The sequence below is a fragment of the Phyllobates terribilis genome, unplaced genomic scaffold (genome assembly GCF_046119375.1).
Source record: "Phyllobates terribilis strain yellow unplaced genomic scaffold, ASM4611937v1 Scaffold_8__6_contigs__length_399053987, whole genome shotgun sequence".
In the NCBI taxonomy this organism is placed as follows: Eukaryota; Metazoa; Chordata; class Amphibia; order Anura; family Dendrobatidae; genus Phyllobates; species Phyllobates terribilis.
This window is the reverse complement of record NW_027362768.1, coordinates 155,657,098-155,682,905: the sequence shown is the minus strand read 5'-3', so window position 1 is coordinate 155,682,905 and position 25,808 is coordinate 155,657,098. Positions and strand designations below refer to the sequence as shown.

The 25,808-nt window shown below is 49.4% G+C and overlaps 1 protein-coding gene across 1 annotated transcript in view; it reads left to right on the top strand.

The window, feature by feature from the left end:
* Window positions 1–17,072, top strand: part of LOC141156950 (cytochrome P450 4B1-like) — a 33,983-nt gene extending 16,911 nt beyond the window's left edge. The window contains exons 11-12 of the mRNA XM_073643543.1: window positions 4,586–4,668; window positions 16,538–17,072. Of these exons, the coding sequence (XP_073499644.1) occupies window positions 4,586–4,668; window positions 16,538–16,715 (261 nt within the window). The 3' untranslated portion in view covers window positions 16,716–17,072. The remainder of the gene's footprint in view (window positions 1–4,585; window positions 4,669–16,537) is intronic.
* The last annotated feature ends 8,736 nt before the right edge of the window (window positions 17,073–25,808 follow it).

The window sequence follows — 25,808 nt, the reverse complement described above, 5'->3', positions numbered from 1 at the left end:
GAAAAAAACCCTAACAGCAAGGTTCTAACAGATATAGAAGCCTTTCTGACAATTTTTGAGAGGGAGGCTGATCGGGAGAGACTTCCACCAGAACAGTGGGCAGAGGTTCTGGTGCCATATTTGTCAGGTGAACCCCAAAACGCATTTTACGACTTGGCACTGCAGGATGCCAAGGAATATGCCAAGCTAAAGACAGATCTTGGCACGCCTGGGAGTGAATATGGCAGTGAGAGCTCAACGAGTCCACCACTGGGCATACGCCAGCGACAAACCCCCTCGCTCGCAGATGTTTGACCTACTGCATCTCGTCCAGAAGTAGTTACAGCCAGAGTCCTCCAGTCCAGCCCAGATGGTCGAGCGGGTGGTGATTGATAGATTCATGCACTCCCTTCTCAAGTCCATACAGACTCAGGGTGATCCCCAGAACGCGGATGACTTCATCGGCCTGGTAGAGAGGTACCAGGTGGTTGAGAAATCCCTTGGAAACCGGATTCAGTCACTTCCCCATACTGGGATGCCAAAAAGGGGGTGGGTTCACCACGGAAGGGGTCTAGAGCCACCACTGGGGGGCGTCCCACTTCCACTGAAGGTTCTGCAAGGACGATTGTTAAGGATATAGTCTGTTGGTGGTGTCACAACCCTGGACACGTAGCCGCCCGGTGTCATATGTCCCCTGAGCCCATGGACTGCAGCGTAGGCAGACGGGTCTCCTATTATGCTTATCCAGCCTGCAGTGTGGACTGTTGACCTGCGAGGGGCCGCGGGCGTGTGCAGTGTCCATTAATGGAGTAGAGGTGCTTGGACTGTTGGACTCTGGGAGTCTGGTGACCTTAATCAGAGCTACCCTTCCCCACCAGTTGGTCCCTTCGAGAACTGTGGGCAATCGCTGCATCCATGGGGACGCCAAGGACTATCCCGTGGCCACAGTGACAGTGGGAACAGACTGTGGTGCCCAGTCCCACAAGGTCGGGGTGGTTAAAGACCTGATACATCCCGTCATACTGGGCCGTGATTTTTCTTTGTTGTGGGACTTGTGGGGGAAAGGAAACAGACAAAGTAGCGTGGGCAAAAGCCAAGTCCCTGGAGAATAACCCCAGACGAAGTCTCAAGTGGATGAGTTCCCACTGTGCGTCCTTGCTGGTGATGAGAGCAAGACGTGACCGAGGAGGCCGACCTGCCTGAGTTAAATGTGTCCAGAGAGAACTTTGGGACTGCTCAAGTTTGGGACCTGACCTTAAAGGGGGCGTTTGACCAGGTTACTGTATGTAATGGGGCTGCCCAAGAGCCGGGGGCCGACACAAGGTTCCCCCACTTTGCAGTGAAGGGGGAGTTATTCTATGGGGTGGCCAAACTAAGGGGTGGTGAGATAGTAGAACAGCTCTTAGTGCCTGGGCCATATAGACGGAGGGTACTAGATATGGCCCATTCACATGTTCTGGGGGGGACACCTAGGGGTCAAGAAAACTCAGGAGAGGATATTAAGAAGGTTTTATTGGCGAGGGTGTTACTGAGAAGTTCTGAACTATTGTAATTCCTGCCTCACCTGCCAAGTAACCGCTCCCTCTTCCCAATTCCGTAGTCCATTAATTCCACTACCAGTGATAGAGATCCCCCTTGAGAAGATTGCTATGGACCTAGTGGGGCCCTTAGTCAAATCAACCTTAGGCCACCAATACATTCTGGTGATTATGGACTATGCGACCCGATATCCAGAAGCGGTACTGCTAAGAAGCTGATCGAGTAAATGCATGGCCAGGGAAATGGTCCATATATTTGCCAGGACCGGTCTGTCGTTGGAAATTCTAACGGACCAAGGGACCCTGTTCATGAGCAAGGTAATGAAGAAGCTGTGCAAGGTCCTCCAGATTACCCAGCTGCGAACCTCCTTTTACCATCTGCAGGCAGACGGCTTAGTAAAGCGCTTTAACAAGACCCTGAAAGCGATGCTCAAGAAAGTCATAAAGAAGGATTGACGTGACTGGGACTACCTGCTGCCCTTCCTGCTCTTCTCGGTAAGGTAGGTTCCACAAGCCTCTACCGATTTTTCTCCGTTAGGACTCCTGCATGGACGACATCCGCGAGGGCTCCTGGATATCGCTAAGGAAACCTGAGAAGCCGAGGTTACGCCACACTGGAGCATCATTGAACACGCATCTCCTCCAGGCGCAGGAAGCTCAGACAAGGGTCTATAACCGATCGGCGAGGCTGAGGCAGTTCCAGTCTGGGGGCCATGTTTTGGTGCTAATCGCTACAGTCAAGAGCAAGTTCCTGGCCAAATGGCAAGGTCCGTACGAGGTGGTGGAGAAAGTCAGTGAGGTTAATTATAAAGTCCACCAGCCTGGCCGAAGAAAGCCATACCAAATATACCATGTGAACTTGATCAAGCTGTGGCGAGACAGGGAACCTGTGGAAACTCCTTGCCTGGGAGCCGCTCCCGAAGGCAAGGTGGAGGAGGTCACTATAGCAGAGACTCTATCACCGGCCCAAAAGCAACAGTGTCGAGAACTACTACAGCGGAATGGGGAGCTGTTCTCAGAGTTGCCGGGGCATACTCAGGTGGTAGAGCATGACGTGCTAACAGAGCCACATGTAAGAGTGAATCTGAAGCCGTGACGGATTCGGGAAGCATGCCGGGAGGTGATCTCGACCGAGGTGAAGAGGATGTTAGACCTCGGTGTGATAGAGGAGTGAAAGAGTGGATGGTCGAGTCCTATCGTCCTCGTGCCAAAACCCAACGGAGAATGGAGGTTTTGTAATGACTACCGCTGACTAAATGAGGTGTCCAACTGTGACGCGTACCCGATGCCCCACGTTGACGAACTCATCGAGAGGCTTTGACCGACGAGGTACATCGCCACTCTTGACCTGACGAAGGGCTATTGGTAGATCCCAATGTCCCAGACGGCTAAGGAGAAGATGGCTTTCTCAACACCTGATGGGTGCTTTCAATACACTCGGATGCCGTTCGGACTACAGGGGGCCAGAGCCACCTACCAGAGGGCTATGGATTGGATTGTAGCCCCACATAAGAAGTATGCCACAGCCTACCTTGATGACATTGTGGTCTTTAGCCCAGACTGGGCTAGTCATCTACCTAAACTACAGGCCATTCTGGATGCGCTGAGGAAGGCGGGATTTACTATAAATCTGAGAAAATGTGCCGTTTGGAAAGAGGAGGCTAAGTACTTGGGCTATGTCATCAGGTGAGGCGAAATAAAGCCGCAAGTCAATAAAGTGGAGGCAATCCAGACCTGGCCACAACTGCTCTCCAAGAAGCAAGTAAAAGCGTTCCTGGGAATGGTGGGATATTACCGGCGGTTTATCCGGAATTTTGCCATGATGGCCAAGCCGCTGACGGATCTCCTAAAAGGCACCAGTTCAATCATGGTGAAGTGGACGGAGGAAACAGACTGCATTTCAACAGCTGAAGCTAGCATTGTGTAAGCATCTGGTCCTGGTCGCACCAAACTTTAAGAAAGAGTTTGTCGTCCAGACAGAAGCTTCAGAGGTTGGTCTAGGGGCTGTACGCTCTCAAGAGATAAATGGAGAAGAACATCCCATTCTCTATCTGAGCCGGAAGCTTTCGTCCTGCGAGAAGAACTACGCAATAGTAGAAAAGGAATGTTTAGCCATAAAGTGGGCCGTAGATACACTGAGATACTACCTACTAGGCCGGATGTTTAAGTTGGTGTCAGACCATGCCCCTTTGAGATGGTTGAGGGAAAAGAGGCTAAAAATGCCAGGGTAACTAGATGGTTCCTAGGTCTTCAGGACTTTAACTTTCACGTTCAACATAGACCCGGTAAGTTACATGGGAACGTGTATGCGCTCTCTAGAATTCCCTGCCTGGTATTGGAAGGTGCCCACACCCCCGGCTTTGGGCAGAGGGGGGAATATGTGACAGAGTCACTGGTGTGATATACGAGGGGAGGTATGTGTCACGCAGGTTGCTCTCCTGTGTGACCTAAAACCTACTAAATTTCTGCCAGCATGTTATATGCTGGGGGTTAACTCTCTTAAAGGGTGTGGTTTTATGGGAATGGCAAAGAGGGTGAGAGGCCATTCCCCCTACCTCCCCTCAGGGTGTGGCGGAGCGAGGTTCAAATTCTCAGTCACTATTGTTTCCTGTGAGTAGTGTGTGGTCTGGAGAGGGAAGTCTCCAGGCTGTGTTGGGCTGAAACCAGAGAGCAACACTGAAGGACTGGTGTTGCTGAGACCACACTGTGCTACCTGCAGTGGGCAGAGCCTCGCTGGCTAAAGGACTCTGTTATACTTTATCTTTTGTTTTCCCGTTAACCTCGAGAGGGACTCTGCTGGATTTTATGCCACACAGTAAACCCGCAGGAAGTTTATCCGAACTGAGTGTCCTGTGTCTGCCTCTGGAGAGCCGTGCAAGTCACTTTTCCACAGTATTTATCTGCATAGAATTATTGTAATTCTATCTCTATGTCATGAGATAGATAGATATAGATAGATAATGTTTCTGGCATTAATGCATTAATTTATTATTATTATTATTATTATTATTATTAAAAAGCAATTGTTTATAGAACCTGGTTTATGAGTCATCTATTTTATGATTTAGGTTTTTGATCCACTGAGGTTTTCACCTGAGAATTCATCAAAGAGACATTCACATGCGTATGTTCCATTTTCAGCTGGAGCAAGGTAAGACATCTTAGAGATCTATCAACGACCCTATTCCTTGGCATAGAGCAGTGGCTCACTTATTGGTCAATTAGGAAAGCATTTACTCAATATGGGGCACAGAGCATCTCAGTTACCTGTTAGATTTGAGTCACAGAACTTGGCGGTAGAACATGAGGGCTGAGGCACAGAGTTTGGTGGTTACACATCAGAATTGAGGCATAGCGTTTGTTGGTTACATGTCAGAGTTGAGGCACAGAGCTTGGTGGTTACACATAAAACTTAAGCCACAAAGCTTGGCGGTTACACATCAGAGTGGAGGCACAGAACGTGGCAGTTACAGATCAGAGGTTACCATCAGTAGCAGGAACTGTATCTTAACACAGTTAATGTAACCTGTGAGAGTGTGAAATGTGATAACAGCAGGAGAGCACTAGGACCCTTTGACTTTTGCCTGGCTGGGCTCAGAGATGGGGCAGTGCTAGAAACTGTGTGTATTCTTTAGAGCAGGGGTGTCCAAACTTTTTTCTAAGAGTGCCAAATTTGATGAAGTGAACATGTGCGAGGGCCGATCATTTTGCTTGACATTCTTTGGACCATTAAAATGAATGCAAATAAACTTTTTTTGCAAAGTTTATTGAAAACGGCATACTTTTTATTTTGTGACTTGGATGACAAATCTAAACAGGTGTTTAATCAATCTGCCTTAAAGGGGTTAACCCAGACATACCCCCATTCTCACCCAGGAAGCCCCTCCCCGACTTGAGCATCGAAGCAGTTTATGCTCCAATGTCCTACTTTTGCCCTGCACTAAATTGCGCAGAGGAAAGGCATTTTCTGGAGTTCTAGTGACATACCCGGCTCTCCACGGGGCTGGCAGAAAGCCCAGTGACGTCACCGGCACTGATGGGCGGGCTTTATCACCAGTAAACCAGCTAGAGCAGCGCTAAAGCCTGCACATTAGAGCCGGTGAAGCCTCCTACCGGCAGTGTGTCATTGTAAATAGCACAGGGCAAGGGAGCACATCGGAGCATGAGATGCTTTGATGCCCATGGCAGGGGGGCTGCCTGGGTGAAAAAGGGGGTATGTCTGGGTTCTGAACTTGGACAACCCCTTTAATATAATAAAAACAGGAAACTGAGATATCTCAGGAACATTTTAAAGTACATTACACAAAGTAATGTAAGGTTGTCTGTCAACTTATAAGTTCAAAAAATGTGAACAGGAACATAACAGCAAGTATACATGTGTTCAAATATATAACTGTCTATCCAACTGACATTAATTGAGATTTTACAACATATTAATCTCAATTAAAAAAAAGAAACTAGCCTGCACTAATGTGAAGGGTGAAACTGGGATCTGGACTGCAGCACATAGACTAGGTCTGGTTCAATGGCCGTGGTTTTGATGCGCAAAATGTCACGCAGGTGAGAGTCACTTAGTCTTGTCCTCACGCGGTTCTTGTTAAAGTTCATAACAGAGAATGTCTTCTCACACAAATATGTTGAGCCAAACAAGCTCAGGGTTTTCTTAGCCAATGTTCGAATCTCTTGAAACCGGCTCTTATCCAGTTGGCGGTAAAAGTTAACAAGAGAGAGCTGTTGATGACGACTGCGTAACTCGCTGTCACAATGTAGCTCAATGAGCTCGAGCTGCAACTGATCAGGAGCATTGTCGGGGTCAACAGAGAATGGAGAGGAGAAAATGCTGATCTCCTTTTCAATAGCTGCAAAATCTTGAAAGCGCCGTTGAAACTCCCCAGCCAGAGATGTGATGTCTGCTGCATACCTGCTTATTTGCGCATGGATATCATCCTGTGGAAAACTGTTAATTATTTCCTGTAGCGCTGAAAAATGGATGGTATTGGGCGGTGTTTGTGACAACTGCCTTAGGAAAAGTTGCAGCTTTGTTCCAAAGGCTTTGAGGTGTGAATAAAGTTGGTTCACCGCTGCATCTTTGCCCTGAAGATTCATGTTCAGTACATTCAGATGCTTTGTTAGGTCGACTAGAAACCCCAAATCAGCCAGCCAAATTGGATCAGATAGTTCTCGCATCGTTTGTCCCTTTGTTTCCAAGAATTCTCCTATTTCCTTTCTGAGAGAGTAGAAACGTTGCAGTGCAGACCCCCGACTGAGCCATCTTACATCGTTATGATATGAAACATCTTCATATTCAGCCTGGATATCCAGTAGAAACTGTTTAAACTGGCGGTGGCACAGGGCTTTAGAGCGGATAAAATTAATGGTCTTTAGTACCGGTTTCATAACATGATCATATTGGAGATGTTTAGCACAGAGAACTTGTTGATGAATGATGCAATGAAGTTTAATAGCTTTGCCTCCTTCTTCGCTCACCTTGTTACAGATTAGGGTTGATAATCCACTTCGTTCACCAGTCATGGCAGGTGCCCCATCAGTAATAATCCCAGTAACTTTGTTCCAAGGCAGTTTCATGTCATCTATGGCAGAACTAACAGAATCAAATAAATCTTTCCCTCTTGTTTGATCCTTGAGGCTCTGGAGGTCAAGTAGCTCTTCAGTCACATTCATTTCATCGTCCACCCCTCTTAAAAAAATCAGCAACTGAGCCGTGTCAGATAGGTCCGTGCTTTCATCACAGGCTATTGAAAAGAAGTCAAAATCAGCTCCTTTTGACATTAACTGTCTCTTAATATCCGATGAAATTTCTTCAATTCTCCGTGCTACAGTGTTACGAGCCAGGCAAATGTTGGAAAACTCTTGCTTCTTCTCGGGACAGACATTCTCTACCATTTTCATAACACATTCTTTGATAAAGTCACCCTCTGCAAAAGATTTGCAATTTTTAGCAATTAACGCTGCCACCTCATAGCTCGCCTTTGTGGCATTTTCATTTGACTCACGGGCTCTTGTAAAAAATCGCTGTTGTGACAATAAAACAGCTTCAAGTTGCTTATACTTTTCACTTCGGTCGTGCCCTGTTAGCTTGTCGTATGTGCTATGTCTCGTCTGATAGTGTCGCTTGACATTAAATTCTTTATAAACAGCAACGGTCTCTTGGCATATCAGACAAACACAGTGATTCTTTATTTCAGTGAAAAAATATTCTACTTTCCACTTGTCCTGGAAGCGGCGGCCCTCACTGTCAACTTTTCGTTTCTTATTTGTAGTTGCCATTATAAAAATTGGCCAGAAGGGGAGAGATTAAAAGGCGCAGAGGGTGGAACAGCAAAAATAAGATACTGCTATATGCTTTATAACACAGGCAGAGAATAGCAAGCTGTGCAACAGTCGCACATCAGATAATGGAATTATAGCACAGTGACAGGCAGTCAGGGGTTAATGAAGGGTATGACAGCTTGCTACCACAAGCTTGTGTGAGAGCCCTGCTGGCCTAACCTTTCTGGAGGTGTAAGGTGGCGCAGGGACTTATATATAACTTAATATATATATTATTTATATAATTTTACACAACTAAGCTGAGGTCTTCAGCCTATCTGACCTCTGAACGTCTTACAACCCCTGGGGGCTGGAGATCTCGCACGTCGCGAGATCTTGGCTGGCCGGTTGCCGCCGCTCAGTACTCCGGCGCAGGGAGAAGGAAAGCCGAAATCTCGCGATGTCCGAGATTTCGGCTCTTCTCCCTGCGCCGGAGTACTGAGCGGCGGTGGCGACGAGAGCGGCGGTGGCGACGAGAGCGGCAGCGGCCGCAAGGTACATGCTGCTGGATACCTGGGGGCCTTATTAGTCCGGACCGCGGGCCGCAAATGGCCCGCGGGCCGGACTTTGGACATGCCTGCTTTAGAGTGTCTGATGTGTGAGTCTAGACAGGAAGTCTGTGAGAAGGAGCTGCCATAAGACTCTGTCTTTACACTCTTCTGTGTGGAGTTTGTTTACCCCTTTCTCTGTTTAAGAACTAGTGCTGAGCAGGGAAAGCTGTGTGGCTCTGTGGAGTTTTGTGGAAGTCCATGCTGAGTGGATTATAGACTTTGTGCTGAAGGAGTCACGTGTCGAGTGATGAAGGGACTGAGTAATCCATTTCTGTGACTGAGCATGTGGTTGGTGTACTGGATAACAGTGAGAGACTTCGGGAGCAAAGAAGGTTTTTGGTGCTATTTCCACTGAGAGGACAGTGACAAGACTTTGTGAAGAGATCTTCCCAGACCTTAACCTGAGGTTACAGGACTAAAGTCCCCGGCGTGTGGGCTCGGCATCGGCCGACAAGACAAGGAATTTTTGCTGTTTTTGTGAACTTTGTTTTTGTTTTGGCGCCAAAGTTTTCCGGGACTAGCTGCAGCCACCGTGATTCACAGGCCTGTGATAGACTGCATCTGAGGTTAACGGTACCATAACTTTAAGATATCCGGGTATCCTGATAATAAGAGTATAAGAGCAATTGATATAGTTTCATGCATTATTATTGTTCATAGTGGTAGGATTGTATGCAGTGTGCCATCTCAGGGGGTCCCCATATACCACCCTCACTGTACTGACTTTGTGTTTAGGTAAAATTGTTTCCAGATCTCTAGAATAATTCACACAAGCTGGAAACCTTGAGATTGGCACATTGATTTCAGCTTTTGCTGATTGTGTGTATTTAGCAGGGACAATGTCCCAGGCAGAACCTGAGACTGATTCATTCAATACTGAATTTTAGTGTAATCCCTGTTTTAGTAAAGAAAGTGTTGTTTATTTCTGTCTCTGTCTCAGTTTGTGACTCACTGGATCTCTCTCGGACCTCCGGTCATTACATTTTTGGCGTAGTCGGCAGGATCCAGTGCTTGTCATGGACGGAGGCAAGGGAAGAAATGACTCTGCCGCACCAGCAGCCCCCCCGCTCGTAGCGGAACCCCTAGCAGCCGCGACGACTGTGGGAGGATATGTGCCGGTAGTAGCTTTACTCCAGCACATGCCGAAATACGACGGGCGTAAAATGCCGTTGCAGGATTAAGCTGAGAGGGTTCGGAGTGTGCTGTGGATGTGTAATCTGGCCCCCGCATTACGGGCAGAGTTGGCATTAAATGCACTAGAGGGTGACGCTAGGCGGATGGTGATGGTACGTCCAGAGTCAGAGAGGAGCACATTAGAGAAAATCTTGGAGCTCTTAGAGGGGAGTTCAGGAAGCCGGGCTCGTGTGGCCCAGCTTCGTTCCTTGTTTTTCAATCGGCCCCAAAGGGAATGTGAGACTTTGATGCAGTACTCGAACACTTTACAGGAAACGTTGAATGAGGTGCAGCAACTAGACCCAGGGGCCATGGGGACATTCCGAGAGGTAGACCGCTTACTCCGGGATCAATTCATAACGGGGTTAGCCAATAGACTCCTTCGAGACAAACTGATGGAGATGTCCCGAGCTACCCTGGAATTATCCTTCTGGCAGATTTATCGGGCTGCGGTGGAAAGGGAGGAGGAGTCTACTCTGGTGGCCGAGGGGGCAGTGGACAGTGCACAGCTGGAGGGAGGTCTGGCGCCAGTTTCAGGAGGGGGTGGACTGGTAAACGTTGTACAGGCTCTGCGTGCCGAACTGAAGGAGTTAAAGCTGGAGGTGTCTAAACTCAGAGCTGGGCCGGTCCCTACTCCTACAGAAGGGCCACCCGCCCCATCCTCTGGAATGGTGGTTCCACAGTCTGCCAGGTCGCCCCCCTCGAATGATCCAAGTTCTCGTCCACGAGGAGCAGTCACCTGCTGGAGGTGTGGGCATCAGGGACACATCTCCCGGTACTGCCGGACGTCTGCAGCCCCGGAGCCTCCTTTGCCGGCGTTAAACTCCCAGCCGCTGCCATGAGAGGGCGAGCAGCAGTGGCCCACCCCCCACAAAGCCCTCGACGGGAAGAACAAGATTTGTTTGCATGCAGTCCAGTGCTGGAAGCAGAGTTTGAAGGGCAGAAGATGAGATGTTTGGTCGACACAGGATCCGAATGTACCATAATGCCCTTAGAGGTGTACGAAAGGCACTTCAGTCAACTCGTGGTTCCCGAGGACAGCTGTGTGATAAGGCTTACTGCCGCTAACAATGGCCAACTGACGGTGAAGGGGATCGTGTGGATGCAACTGAAAATGTTTGGTCAAGAGCTGGGTCAGAAAGGGATAGTGCTGGTGGACCACCCTCCCAGAAGAGGGATGGAGGTGACGCTCGGAATGAACGTTCTGCGAGATTTAAATCATCAGATGTATGCCAGGGAGGGACCCCGATACTTGGCAAGTGCTACCCACCATCGACCCACCCAGAGAATGTTACACCGTCTAGTGCTGAGTTGCGATCTCCGGAAGAGTGCGGTCCCTGGGGGTCGGGTGGGCCTGGTCCGAGTGCCATCGCGGACCACGATCTCGCTAGTGCCCCGGCATGAAGAACTCTTAATGTTACCAGTGGGGGCTGCGCAGAGACTAAATGAGCTTGAAGTACTCATCGAGCCAGCCCCAGAGAAGTCCTCGTTCGCCAAGGCGTATGTGGCCCGGTCTCTGGCGATTGTGAAGAATGGACGGGTGCCAGTCAGATGTATCAACGTTTTAGATGAGGCTGTTACAATTCCTGCTGGGACCATTCTGGCTGAATTGTTCGTGCCAGCAGGGAAGGTGCCTGATAAGACAGTGTTTGAACTTCGTTCAGATGAACAGTCTTCCTGGACATTCGCGGTTGAAGTAGGCCAGACCGAATCTCCTACCGAAAAATGGAATGGTCGTGTGATCATGGACCAGATGGGAGTGGATCGGGAGAAACTGACACCCATGCAATTGGAGCAGCTGGAGAAGGTCTTGTGGGAACATCAAGAGACCTTTTCGCAACATGCGGAGGATTTCGGTTGTTCCCGGACGATTGAGCATGAGATTCCCACAGGGGATACTCCTCCTATTAGGGAACGTTATCGTCAAATCCCCCCAACACTCTATCAAGAGGTGAAGCGCATGGTGGCCAGTATGCTTGACAACCAAGTGATCCGAGAAAGCCAGAGCCCCTGGGCGGCCCCTGTGGTCTTGGTGCGGAAGAAGGATGAGACACTTCGGTTTTGTGTGGACTATCGCAAATTGAATGCTCACACGGTGAGGGACGCATATCCATTACCTCGCATAGAAGAGTCTCTGTCGGCATTGGGTCGGGCCAAATATTTCTCGACGTTGGATTTAGCTAGTGGCTATTGGTAGGTACCAATGGCCGAAAAAGACCGAGCCAAGACGGTGTTTGTCCTACCAATGGGGCTCTTTGAATTCAACCGGATGCCCTTCGGGCTCACTAACGCCCCGGGAACTTTTCAGCGCCTGATGGAACATTGCTTAGGTTATCTGAGTTTTGAATCAGTCCTGATATACCTAGATGACATTGTGGTGTTCGGGGCCTCATTTGAAGACCATCTTGAGAAGTTACGTCAAGTTCTCCGGCGGCTCAGTTGTTATGGCCTAAAAATAAAACCAAAGAAGTGCCAACTGTTACAGAGTCAGATTGAGTATCTAGGTCACGTGGTGACACCGGACGGGGTTCTGCCCGCGACCAGTAAGGTCATGGTTGTGCAGGAGTGGCCACCTCCCCGTACCCTGCGAGAGGTTCGGGCCTTCTTAGGTTTAGCGGGGTACTATCGGCGATTTGTACCTAAGTTTTCACAAGTAGTGAGTCCCCTGAATGCGCTCTTAAGAGGGACGGCACAAGGCCCCCAAAACCGCCCCATCCCATGGGGACCCCAGCAGCGAAAGGCATTTGAGGAGGTGAAGGCCGCCCTAACGAGTGCTCCATTGTTACCGTATGCCCGGTTCTATTCCCCTTTCCTGTTATATACCGATGGCAGTCTGCATGGGCTGGGGGCGGTACTAGCACAAGTGCAAGATGGTCAGGAGCGAGTAATCGCCTATGGCAGCAGGTCTTTGAGAGACGCTGAACGCAACCCAGCTAACTACAGTTTGTTTCGCCTAGAGCTACTGGCCCTGGTGTGGGCGATGACGGAACGCTTTGCCGAGTATTTAACGGGAGCTGAGGTGCTGGTCATGACTGATAATAACCCTCTGGCTCACCTAGAAAACGCAAATCTGCGAGCGTTGGAGCAGCGATGGGTAGCTCGCCTTGCTAAGTTTAACTATCGAATTAAGTTTCGATCTAGGCGGGAAAACGGAAATGCGGATGCACTCTCAAGGGTGCCCCTTGGGTCCTCGGGGGAAAATGTTGATGACCAGCTGGAGGACACTGAAACCCCTGACTTGGGGCAGGTACCTATCTTCCGAAGTGTGGTACATTCAAGTGGGGTGGTGTCAGGGATGCCGTGTGATCTGGGGAAAACACCCTCGGATTGGGCGAAGGACCAGAACAATTGCTCTGACATTGCACTAGTGCGCAGTTGGGTACAAAAAGGGATCTGGCCGCGTGCAGAGGAAAAGGCCCAGCTCTCCGTGGAAGGAGTGAAACTACTGCGACAGTGGGATAAGTTGTGCGTGGAACAGGGCCTCTTGTACCGTAAGGTGTACCTGCCATCTGAGCTGCAGCACCGGTACCAGCTAGTAATTCCTATGGGGATGGGTCCGGTAGTCGCTCGCGAGGCGCATGAGAAGGGGGCCCACTTTGGGAGTGAAAAGACACTCCAGTGGCTACAGCGAGTCCTCTATTGTCCTGAATAGGGGGAGATGGTGACAGAGGCGTGTCGGCAGTGTCGGGTCTGTGGGCTCAGTAAGAGCCCTGAGCAGCGGGCGCCCAGGCAATCTATTAAGACTTCCGCTCCTTTAGAGCTGCTCATGATTGACTATGTCCTGATAGGATACTCAACGTCTGGGTATTCCTATTGCTTGGTAATGACAGACCACTTCACCAAGTATGCTGTAGCAGTGCCGACAAGAGATCAGACGGCGGAGTCGGCGGCTGAAGCCGTGTGTCGATATTTCTTTCAGGTGTTTGGGTGTCCGCAAAGAATACACTCGGATCAAGGGGCATGTTTTCAGGGGGCATTGATGAAAGAGCTGTACCAGCTGTATGGTGTCGCACAGTCGAGAACGACACCTTACCATCCCCAAGGTAACGGAGCTTGTGAGCGCTTTAATCAGACTCTGTTGCAGATGTTGAGGATGTTGGAGGGTAAAAAACAGGTACGCTGGCCTGAGTATCTTCCCGAATTGATGTGGGCCTACAATAATAGAGTGCACAGCACTACTGGCTACTCACCACACATGTTGATGTTCGGGAGGCCAGGGCAGGACATTGAGGATTTGAGCATGCCAGATCCCTCCTCCAATCCCCCTCGGACCGCATCAGAATGGGTTCGGGAACACCGGCGGAGATTGAGGGTGGTGTATCAGGTGGTAGGTGATCGACTCAGTCAGGTGACCCATAGGGACACGCGCCCCGTGCAAACTGAGCCTTTCTCCCCGGGGGATAGAGTGTTGGTGAGAATCAAACGACAGTTCGGAAAACTGAGTGAATGGTGGGAGGCGACTCCGTACCTGGTAAAAAAACGACTGAGCCCTGAGATTCCAGTCTACGAGGTTGAACCGGTGGGGACAGGGGGACCATCCCGTAATCTTCATCGTAACATGCTACAATGGTGCTGGTTTAAAGATGCCGTCCCCGTTTCCCCGGAACCACAGACCGTGTCCCGAGGGGTGGGCATCCCTAATACTCTCGAATTTGATGGTGGGTCTGTCTCTGCCCCTACTTACTTGCCCCCTGCGACCGATCTGTCCCCGTGTGGAGAGAGTATTGAGAATGTGGTATGTCCTTCAGAGAACGGGGAATCAGGTCAGTTACCTGATCCGTATGATGTGGCACAGGGCGCCACACCTCAGGAGGGAGCTGCCTCATTGGCTCCCGTTGAAGAGAATTCTGCTCCCTCGGGAGCCGAGCCTGTTGGGGTGGGTCTCAGGAGAACTACTCGAGCTACGGCGGGTATACCTCCACAACGCTATGCACAAGACGACTTTGAGTGGGGAGGTGTGTAGAGGACGCCAACCTCTAGTGGGGTTGCATGTGAGAGTGTGAAATGTGATAACAGCAGGAGAGCACTAAGACCCTGTGACTTTTGCCTGGCTGGGCTCAGAGGAGGGGCAGTGCTAGAAACTGTGTATTCTGAGAGCGTCTGATGTGTGAGTCTAGACAGGAAGTCTGTGAGAAGGAGCTGCAATAACACGCTGTCTTTACACTCTTCCGTGTGGAGTTTGTTTACCCCTTTCTCTGTTTAAGAACTAGTGCTGAGCTGGGAAAGCTGTGTGGCTCTGTGGAGTTTTGTGGAAGTCCATGCTGAGTGGATTATAGACTTTGTGCTGAAGGAGTCACTTGTCGAGTGATGAAGGGACTGAGTAATCCATTTCTGTGACTGAGCATGCGGTTGGTGTACTGGATAACAGTGAGAGACTTCGGGAGCAAAGAAGGTTTCTGGTGCCATTTCCACTGAGAGGATATTGACAAGACTTTGTGAAGAGATCTTCCCAGACCTTAATCTGAGGCTACAGGACTAAAGTCCCCGGTGTGTGGGCTCGGCATCGGCCGACAAGACAAGGAATTTTTGCTGTTTTTGTGAACTTTGTTTTTGTTTTGGCGCCAAAGTTTTCCGGGACTAGCTGCAGCCACCGTGATTCACAGGCCTGTGATAGACTGCATCTGAGGTTAACGGTACCATAACTTTAAGATATCCGGGTATCCTGATAATAAGGGTATAAGAGCAATTGATATAGTTTCATGCATTATTATTGTTCATAGTGGTAGGATTGTATGCAGTGTGCTATCTCAGGGGGTCCCCATATACCGCCCTCACTGTACTGACTTTGTGTTTAGGTAAAATTGTTTCCAGATCTCTAGAATAATTCACACAAGCTGGAAACCTTGAGATTGGCACATTGATTTCAGCTTTTGCTGATTGTGTGTATTTAGTAGGGACAGTGTCCCAGACAGAACCTGAGACTGATTCATTCAATACTGAATTTTAGTCTAATCCCTGTTTTAGTAAAGAAAGTGTTGTTTACTTCTGTCTCTGTCTCAGTTTGTGACTCACTGGATCTCTCTCGGACCTCCGGTCATTACATAACGCACAGCATGCAGTTGCAGGGCTGGGTACGCCATCTTGATCTACTGTAAGCCACCTAAGTCAGATCAGTTCAGTTTTTACCCAGTCACAATATATATAAGCTGAAAGTGGTCTGCCACTACTTGAAATTACCAGTGCCACTTATTTTTATAGTAAAAAGAACTCTGTGCTCTTTTTCAAATTGCAAAAAATGTGAGCATGACACTAAGGTCGGTTTGCTCAAACTTTCTTAAACATCAGATTGCATGAACTACCAAAAGTGCAAAAGAGAAGAGCACTGAGCAGTAGTATGACCGCTCTTGTCAGAGTCGCTTGAATTATTTGTATTGTGGTTTAATAGGTAGGACCCTATGTGAGCACCATGCATTGGGATTGGAGTTCCATGTTCCTTTTTCTACTTCTACACATGGAGCATCCACTCCAGCAAGACCAGCACTCCAGAGTAGTCTCAGCAGGCCCATCTCCAATCATGGATTCCCATAACTTTCACTCTGATACACCTTGGTTTGACACTCTGACCCATTCAATCTCAGAAAGAGAGGAGGGGAGAGGCTCCTGGTGCTGCCAGTAGTCTTAAAACCAAAACTCAGGACCTTAAAAAGGAGGAGTCAGAGATCATGGCTGAGTTCTTGTTAGATTTTAATTTTATTATGAGACAAAATTAGAACAAATGAGATAAGGATCCCAAACATGTGTGCATGATTGGGTTTATTTATTTTAATATTGCTGCTTTTTTAAAGCTGGTGGATAGTTACCTTTTTTCCTTTAAAAGGAGCATTTTAGGGGTGGGACTTTTCCTTTTTTGCCGCAACCAAAGTTCTTATTTCCATTATTTTTATACATAGCTTGTCAAATAAGACCAAACACCATTAAACATCATTGTCATATAAGACCAAAAACCTTAATTTTCTCTTCCCCTAGAAACTGTATCGGACAGAACTTCGCTATGAATGAGATGAAAGTGGCCATCGCGCTGACGTTACCGAGATTCGAACTGAGTATAGACCCCAAGAATGAGCCAAAGAAGATCCCTCGGCTCGTCTTACGTTCTGTGAACGGCATTCACTTGAACTTGAAGAAAATAGAAAAAGCTTCATAAAATCTGAAGACTTCAACCTCTGTGATTCAGTCGTGTCTTTGCTGTTTATATTGTACTAGCTATTGAACCCGTTCTACGCTCGGGTGGCAAGCATTTTTATTGGTATATGCTCCCCCATCCTGGTCCCTGCTCCCCCATCATTGTCCATGCTCCCCCCATCCTGGTCCCTCATCCTGTTATGTGCTCCCCCATCCTGCGCCCCCATCCTGTTATGTGCTCCCCCTTCCTGGTATATGCTCCCCCATCCTGGTCCATGCTCCCCTATCCTGGTATATGCTCCCCCATCCTGGTCTGTGAACGGCATTCACTTGAACCTGAAGAAAATACAAAAAGCTTCATAAAATCTGAAGACTTCAACCTCTGTGACTCAGTCGTGTCTTTGATGTTTATATTGTATTGCTCAATACTGCAATATTGAAGCTGATAACATCCTGTAACATCCACTGTCCAGATTTCCCAAGGCAATAACATGAATAACAATTCCATAATATACTGCTCTTATATGAAAAACTGCATAATATGAACTGTCAATTTCTTGCCTTTACTCATCAAACCCACCAGATGATTGGAGCAAGATGGCACAGGGCGGTAGCATCACTCACAGGTTAAGGTGGCCATCCACAAACTTACTGTTGTGTACAATCAATCAAACAAGACTAATTTAAATCATTCAACACAACTATGACAACAAGTGGTTTCTCAAATTTAACTACACAATGACACATTTAGTGAGTATTGCAGTCTCAGAATTATTCACCCTCTTCTTCCCAATCATCTATAGTACTTATAAATAACTCATAGAGAGTATATGCATGTTTCTAACATAATAAAATATTGATATAAAAAATTACTTAGCTACATGCACCATATAGGATCTAAATATAAGGGATAAATCGCTGGTAATTATGGCAAAAAAAAGAGGAGCAAAAAAAAACAAACCATCAAATATTCCGAGTAATAATAATGTACAAAACTTTATTAATATGATCAAGTAAAAAGAGAAGAAGGGAAGAGGGTAAATGTATGTTTGGCACCCCAGGGGTCCGGCTGCCACAGTGGCACTGCCTCCCTCACAAGAGGTGATGCCATGCCTGGAAGCAAGCAGGGGTCCCCTAATTAGGTTTTGCTAAGCATGCAACACTGTCCTGGCTCCAGACCAGCAAGGGGAGCACCTCCCCTTGGCAACTGAGATCTGGGGGCGGGGTTAGTTAGACAGTGTGAGGAGTTGAAGTGAGGACCTCGACGAGAGAGGAGCTGGGGAGTGGAGCTGCGCGGTAGTTCACCCCAGAAGGAACCAGCACCGAGGAACCGGACACGGGAGACCGAGTCTGTGGGGCACTGAAGGCCCAGCAGCAGAAACCGGAGGGCAGGAGACTGCAGGTCTCCTGGCCCCATCAGACGCCCAGAGGTTCAGCAGCACCGCAGGGTCCAGCACCGCCACGTGGGAGCGACTCACCAGCAAGGCCCGAGCTGCCTGCCATATGGGTGAGCACAAAGACGTTGCACTAAGGGACGAGGGCCTCCGCACAGCTACAAGCAGCAGGGCCAAAGAGATTAGTGGAAAGGGAAGGCCTCCAACTTCACCTGGTGAGGTGGATTCCTTACTTGCTTCCAGGCTGCCTGGACTTCCACTTCTAGCCAGTACCCTAGTCCCGGTTTGCCTAATCACCGCCAGTAAAGATAAGAAGTAACCGCCATTAAGTTGTGGACTAATTATTGCTACGCCATCAAACCATGCACTACAATGCCCAGCATCACCTACAACATTGACACTGCCCTGGAGCTAAGCTCTACCTGTGGAAAGCCACACCAGCTTTGCTGCACTAACATCAGCTCCAGAGGACCTGCTCCTCAGTGGTGGCTCCCTTTAGCCGCATACCACAGGTGGCGTCACGAACTTTGTACATAAAAACTATAAAATCCCCTTTTTACTGACCGCCCTGGGTCACGGACCCGGTCACCACCACTGTGACATCTCCCCAAGCAACGACCGGCCCGGCACCGAGTACCCCAGGGCCTGGGGCGCATCAACTTGGCGTCATGAACAGGATTCACGAAGCCCGGTATAACTGGGTCCTGTGTGCCATAGACTTTACTAAATGGTGTTATCACGTGGTTTGCCGCCCGCCGAGGAAAAGCTAGAGGCCCGATCCGGAACCGCCGGGTAAGAGATCCCTCCTCCTGCAGAGCAGCATACTGGTACGTCAGCAGACGCCCAGGATCTGTCTGAGGTTCACTAGGGGGGAGGAAGATGCCCAACCGGGGGGAGGGTTCAGCCGCAGGCGCGGCCGCCGCCACTGTAATGCCGTTATCAATGCCATATATACCGGGGGGCGGCGTGGTTGCCCCAGTACTCAGGGGAGTCGCACACCCTAAACGACTTTGAGGAGAGACTGCGCAGTTTGTTTAAAGTGTACCCCCTGTCTGAGGAAGAAAAAATCAGCATCCTCATAGGCCAGCTAATCGGTGCAGCCCAGAGAGAGGTGACGTCCTGGCCGGGCAGAGACAAAGGCACTGTAAAAGAAATACTGGCCCGATTGAAGGATACCTTTGACATCCGCACCGCAGCAGAAATTAAGATGAAGTTCTACGGGTGCAAACAAAGGATGCAGGACAGTGTACGGGACTATGCTCTGAACCTGCAGGAGGCGCTGCGGGCCATCAAACAGGTAGACCCCTACAGTGTGCATGATGAGGACAGATTGCTAACTGAGCAGTTTATTGAGGGGCTCCTGTCCAGCTCTCACAGGAAACCGCTGCGCATTATGGCTCTGCAAAACCCTGATCTGGACTTTGCGCAATTTAAAGACAGAGCCATCCGGGTGCTGCGAGAATCAACCCTGCATCCCTCTGGCGCTCCGCTATCACATACCACCAGGAGGTGGCGTCCTTTTCCCCAGCACCTGTGGAGGCTGACGCACAGACCCTAGATAATGACCCCTCTGCAGACCTACGCCTTCAGGTCCAGGAGCTGACCAAAAGTATGGCTACACTAACCAAAACCGTGCAGGCCATGCAAGTGTCTCCCAAGGAAAAGATCCAGCTGGCTTCCAGTCCAGATGACGTCCCGTGGCGATGACAGAGAAGAATTCCACCGACCAGAGGGAGGAACAGCGATCGCTACGACCAGGACGGACAACCCATCTGCTGCCGCTGTCAAAAGGCGGGGCACTACACAAGGTTCTGTAATTTAAGCGAGCAACCCCTGGGGCAGAGGGCCAACCCCCAGGAGTAAGAAGACCAGGCCCACAAAGCTGGCGAGACAAGTACGTGGGAGGACGACTGGTCCTGCCTGTCATGCTTGATGGCATCCCAATGAATGCGTTGCTGGACACTGGGTCCCAGGTGACAACGATGCCATATATCCTTTATAAGCAATACTGGTCTGATTCAGACATTACCCGCCATCCAGATGAACATCTTAGTCTCTATGCCAGCAATTGTCAGCCCTTGCCTCAGGTGGGGTATAAAGAGGTGACCATAAAAGTTGGCAAAGTAGAATTGCCATAACAAGGAATGATTATTGTTGATATTGATCGCCGAGAAAGTCATCCCATGATAACCTTAGGCACCAATGTAATAGAAAATTGTCTTGGAGAAATTATTGTTTTGTTGCAACAGTTTGCAGAGACTGCCAGTTCCAGTCAGCAGCGAGTTCTGCAGAAGGAGATCAGAGCCCTGATGAAAAGACAACAGGTAGAGCGGTCTGGTGGAGAAGTTGGCAGTGTCAGGATGAGTGATCCATTCCCCATTGCAATGCCCCCTAGGAGTGAAATGTTAATATGGTGTCAGGCAGCAATAGGTCTCAGGGGTCAAGATTATCAGGCCCTGGTAGAACCCGTATACTCCGACAGTAGGCCCACCATCTTGACAGCCAGGGGGGTAATCGATGTCCGCAAAGGGAGAGTACCGATACGCATCCTGAATTTTGGGGATAAAGAGGTCCATTTACCCCGGTATGCTACCCTTGCTAAGCTGTTCACTGTCAGTAACAATGCAATAAAGGCAGTGGAACCCTTGCCTCCATCCAAACCGGCGGAGGATAATGGCTCCAATTGGCAGATGAAGGATTGGTGTCAGAAGCTGCAAGTGGGCACTGACTCCACCCCTTTGCACCAAAGGCATGGAGTATACCGGGTGGTCCAAGAGTATGAGCAAGTCTTCAGCAAACATCCACTAGACTTTGGGCAGGTAAAAGGGGTCCAACATCATATCCCCACAGGAGATCATCCGCCAATTAAAGAGAGGTACCGGCCTGTACCCCCAGCTCACTATCAATGTGCAAAAGGAATGTTACGGGAGATGAAGGAGGCTGGGGTGATCAGAGATAGTTGTAGCCCCTGGGCAGCTCCATTAGTTCTCGTTAGAAAGAAGGATGGTACAATGAGGATGTGTGTTGATTACAGGCAGATTAACCGCATTACACATAAGGACGCCTACCCATTACCCATAATTGAGGAATCATTAGCAGCACTGAGATCAGCTAACTATTTCTCCACTTTGGATCTCACCAGTCGGTACTGGCAGGTTCCTGTGGCAGAGGCGGAAAAGGAAAAGACCGCGTTTACAACACCAATGGGCCTCAGCAAGTTCAACTGCATGCCTTTCGGGCTCTGCAATGCCCCAGGAACCTTCCAGCGGTTAATGGAGTGCTGCCTAGGACACAAAAACTTTGAAACCGTCCTGCTGTACCTAGATGATGTAATTGTCTACTCAAAGACATATGAAGACCACCTGGAGCACCTGGCCGAGGTATTCGAAGCCTTATCTGGTTATGGCCTGAAGGTAAAGCCGTCCAAGTGCCACCTGCTGAAGCCCAAGGTGCAGTACCTAGGTCATGTGGTAAGCGCCGAAGGTGTAGCACCAGACCCAGAAAAAGTCACCATGATCAAAGACTGGCCAAGACCCTCTACTATTAAGGAAGTGCGGCAATTCCTCGGGCTGGTAAGCTACTACAGGAGATTTATCAAGGGTTTCACCAAGATAGTGGCACCAATGCAGGACCTCCTAGTGGGCCAGTCCAAGAAGGCCAAGAACCAGAAACCTCTGTTCAAATGGGGTAAACCAGAAGACGAATCCTTCACCCGACTGAAAATAGCTGTCACCGGAGACGAAGTCCTGGCCTACCCGGACTATGGCCAACCCTTTATACTTCATACAGATGCCAGCAACGTGGGATTGGGAGCGGTGCTGTCCCAGGTACAGCAAGGCGGAGAGAGAGTGATTGCCTACACCAGCAGGAAGCTCCGTCCTACGGAAAGGAACCCTGACAACTACAGTTCCTTCAAGTTGGAGTTTCTCGCCATAGTCTGGGCTGTAACAGAGCGCTTCAAACACTATCTCGCCTCCTCCAGATTTACAGTCTTCACAGATAACAACCCGCTAACGCACCTGGAGACTGCGAAGCTTGGTGCCCTAGAACAACGATGGATGGCCCGACTGTCTAACTATGAGTTTACCATCAAGTATCGGGCGGGGCATAAAAATGCAAATGCTGATGCGCTATCCAGGATGCCCAACTTGCCAGATGGGGGAGAAGACCCGGAAGAGCTGGAGGAGATAGAGCTACCTGCTTTTCATCGTCACGGGGTGACCCAGTGCTCCCACTGTGTGAGGGACAAGCGCTCCGCCGACAGAGAGGCCACATTCAACCCATTGCCCCACCATGAATGGGCAGAGACGCAGGATAGCGATCCGGCTGTCCGCCTGGTAAAGGAGTTGCTGACACAAGCTGACTCACACCCTGATCCAGATGCTCCACAGGAGACCCAACAGTTGTGGAAGGAAAAGGGCAAGCTGTTCATCTATGAGGGAAAGCTGTGTCGAAGAAGTATCAACTCCCGGACACACGAACTGGTCTGGCAGGTGGTAATCCCGAGGCGGGATGCGCCAATGGTCTTAGAAGCGTACCAAGATGGAGCAGAACACTTCGGGTGGAAGAAGTTAGAAGTCCTGCTACGTGAGCGATTCTACTGGGTTGGCATGAGGAAGGCAATCGAGAGATGGTGTCGAGAATGTGGTCCATGCAACCTGAGACGGAAAGACCATGACAGCCCGAGGGCTCCACTGCAGCCCATAATCACCAAACAACCACTTGAACTGGTAGCCTTGGACCACGTGAAGCTAGCTCCAAGCCGGTCAGGCTATGTCTACGCTCTCACCATAGCAGGCCACTACTCCCGGTTCTTGGTAGTAGTGCCAGTGAAAGACCAGATGGCTCAGACGGCAGCCAAAGCGTTCCAACAGCACTTTTGTCGCCCGCACGGTTACCCTGAACGGGTGCTTACCGACCAAGGTCCAGCCTTTGAAGCAGTGGTGTTCCAGGAATTGTGTAACTTGTACGGCTGCAAGAAAATAAGGATGATGCCATATCATCCCCAGACCAACGGGTTGTGTGAGAAGATGAACCAGGTGGTAATAGACCTGTTGAAGATGTTGCCCCTTGAAGAACGTAGCCTGTGGCCAGAGAAGTTACCAGATTTGGTGGACCTATATAACCACATCCCGGTGAACTCTACCAACTGTACACCCACTTACCTGATGAGAGCAAGACCTGATAAGCTACCCATCAACTTAGACATGGGAGTTTTAACACCAGAGACGACATCACCAGATGTGGATTGGGATACCAAGTGGCAGCAACAATACCGCAAGGTGCAAGAGTGTGTTGAGAAAAGTTTGTCCCAGGCGAGACAGAAGCAAGAGAAAACTTATAATCAGCATGCACCTGCCATTCCCTTATCACCTGTAGAACAGGTACTTAAGAGGAAAAGACGAGTCCACAAGTTAGATGACCAGTGGGAGGTTGAGCCATACACCGTCCTACCCTCGAATTACGACAACACCAAAGGGTGCCTCATCAGCAAAGATGGAGGGGAGACTTCAGCGGCAGTCTCAAGAGACCACTTGAAGATATGTCCTGAACAGTTGAAACACACAGAAGAAGATCAAGACTGCCCTCGGCCCACAGAAAAAGTGGAGGAAACTTTTCAGACAGTCCTCAGAGAATTTCCCCGGTCTTGGACGCAGGTGAACAAAGCGATTGTGGTACCGGTCCTGACCTTTCTCCAAGCGGCCTCACCGGAAACTGCAGAGGCTCCAGAACATCTGCAAGACCAGCCGACCCCAGAGACAGATGTTTCATCCGCAGCAGATCAGGAGAATCAACCCTCTGCTAGCAGTAAACCTGTCAGTCCCATGGTGGGTTTAGGAGTCCGGAGAAGGCAGTCCGGTATACCAGTACGGAGTAGGTCCAAGAGAAATGTAGAGGATAGTGAACCCACCTCACCAGGGGTAGACAATAGGGACCAGGGTGGGACAGTGACAGCAAATGTACTACATAGGTCGACCCGGAGTACAAAAGGTCAGCTTCCTGCCCGCTGGAGGAACTAAAGTATAAGAGAATTAAAGCTTATGTTGTTTATAGTTGTACCCGTTAAATAATCTTGGATATGTATATTTGTTGAATTTATGGACAATTGGGCCACAGGACTAGGTGTGGTCAGGACAATATTGAAAATAGTTACTAAAAGGCCTAGAAAATAAACCGCAGACGTGGCTGAAGACCAGGCCCAACGAAAGAGTGCCCTGAAGCCACGCCCAGGGGCGATGCACAAAGTGGGTTGATGCGGTTCCCACCAGCCAAATTTCAGTTATCTGGAAAAAGACAATCCCCGGATTGTGGCGTAAAGACTTATCGCCGCAGTGACTGCTTTAAATTTTTGTTGGGTTTTTGTAATTTCTGACTTTGTAACCTGTTTGTAATGTGAATTGTTATTTGTTAATTATAAAAGGTATCCTCAGTCCGGGAGTACTGAAGTTAACTAGGGGGGAATGTGGCACCCCAGGGGTCCAGTTGCCACAGTGGCACTGCCTCCCTCACAAGAGGTGATGCCATGCCTGGAAGCAAGCAGGGGTCCCCTAATTAGGTTTTGCTAAGCATGCAACACTGTCCTGGCTTCAGACCAACAAGGGGAGCACCTCCCCTTGGCAACTGGGATCTGGGGGCGGGGTTAGTTAGACTTAGTGTGAGGAGTTGAAGTGAATACATCGACGAGAGAGGAACTGGGGAGTGGAGCTGCGCAGAAGTTCACCCCAGAAAGAACCAGCACCGAGGAACTGGACACGGGAGTCCGAGGCTGTGGGGCACTGAACGCCCAGCAGCAGAAACCAGAGGGCAGGAGACTGCAGGTCTCCTGGCCCCATCAGACGCCCGAAGGCTCAGCAGCACCGCAGGGCCCAGCACCGCCACGTGGGAGCGACTCACCAGCAAGCCCCGAGCTGCCTGCCATACGGATGAGCACAAAGACGTTGCACTCAGGGACGAGGGCCACCGCACAGCTACAAGCAGCAGGACCAAAGAGATTAGTGGAAAGGGAAGGCCTCCAACTTCACCTGGTGAGGTGGATTCCTTACTTGCTTCCAGGCTGCCCGGACTTCCACTTCTAGCCAGTACCCTAGTCTCGGTTTGCCTAATCACCGCCAGTAAAGATAAGAGGAAACCGCCATTAAGTTGTGGACTGATTATTGTTGCACCATCAAACCCTGCACTACAATGCCCAGCATCACCTATAACATCTACACTGCCCTGGAGCTAAGCTCTATCTGTGGAGAGCCACACCAGCTTTGCTGCACTAACATCAGCTCCAGAAGACCTGCTCCGCAGCGGTGGCTCCCTGTAGCCGCATACCACAGGTGGCGTCACGAACTTTGTACATAAAAACTATAAAATCCCCTTTTTCCTGACCGCCCTAGGTCACGGACTGGGTCACCGCCACTGTGACATCTCCCCAAGCAACGACCGGCCCGGCACCGAGTACCCCACGGCCCAGGGGGCGCGTAATATGCATGCAAGCAGGAGCGTATGTCCAAGACAGGAACCACATAAGATATTTAATGCATGTCAATATTACTAGTACATTTAAGTATAAGCACTATAATCTATCAAAATATAATTGCACCATCCCATATGACCTAACATATTATATAATATACAGCTTGAAACCAGAAGTTTACATACACTATATACAGTAAAAAGACACATCTGCATGTTTTTCTCAATATCTGACATGAAATCAGAATAAACCTTTCCCG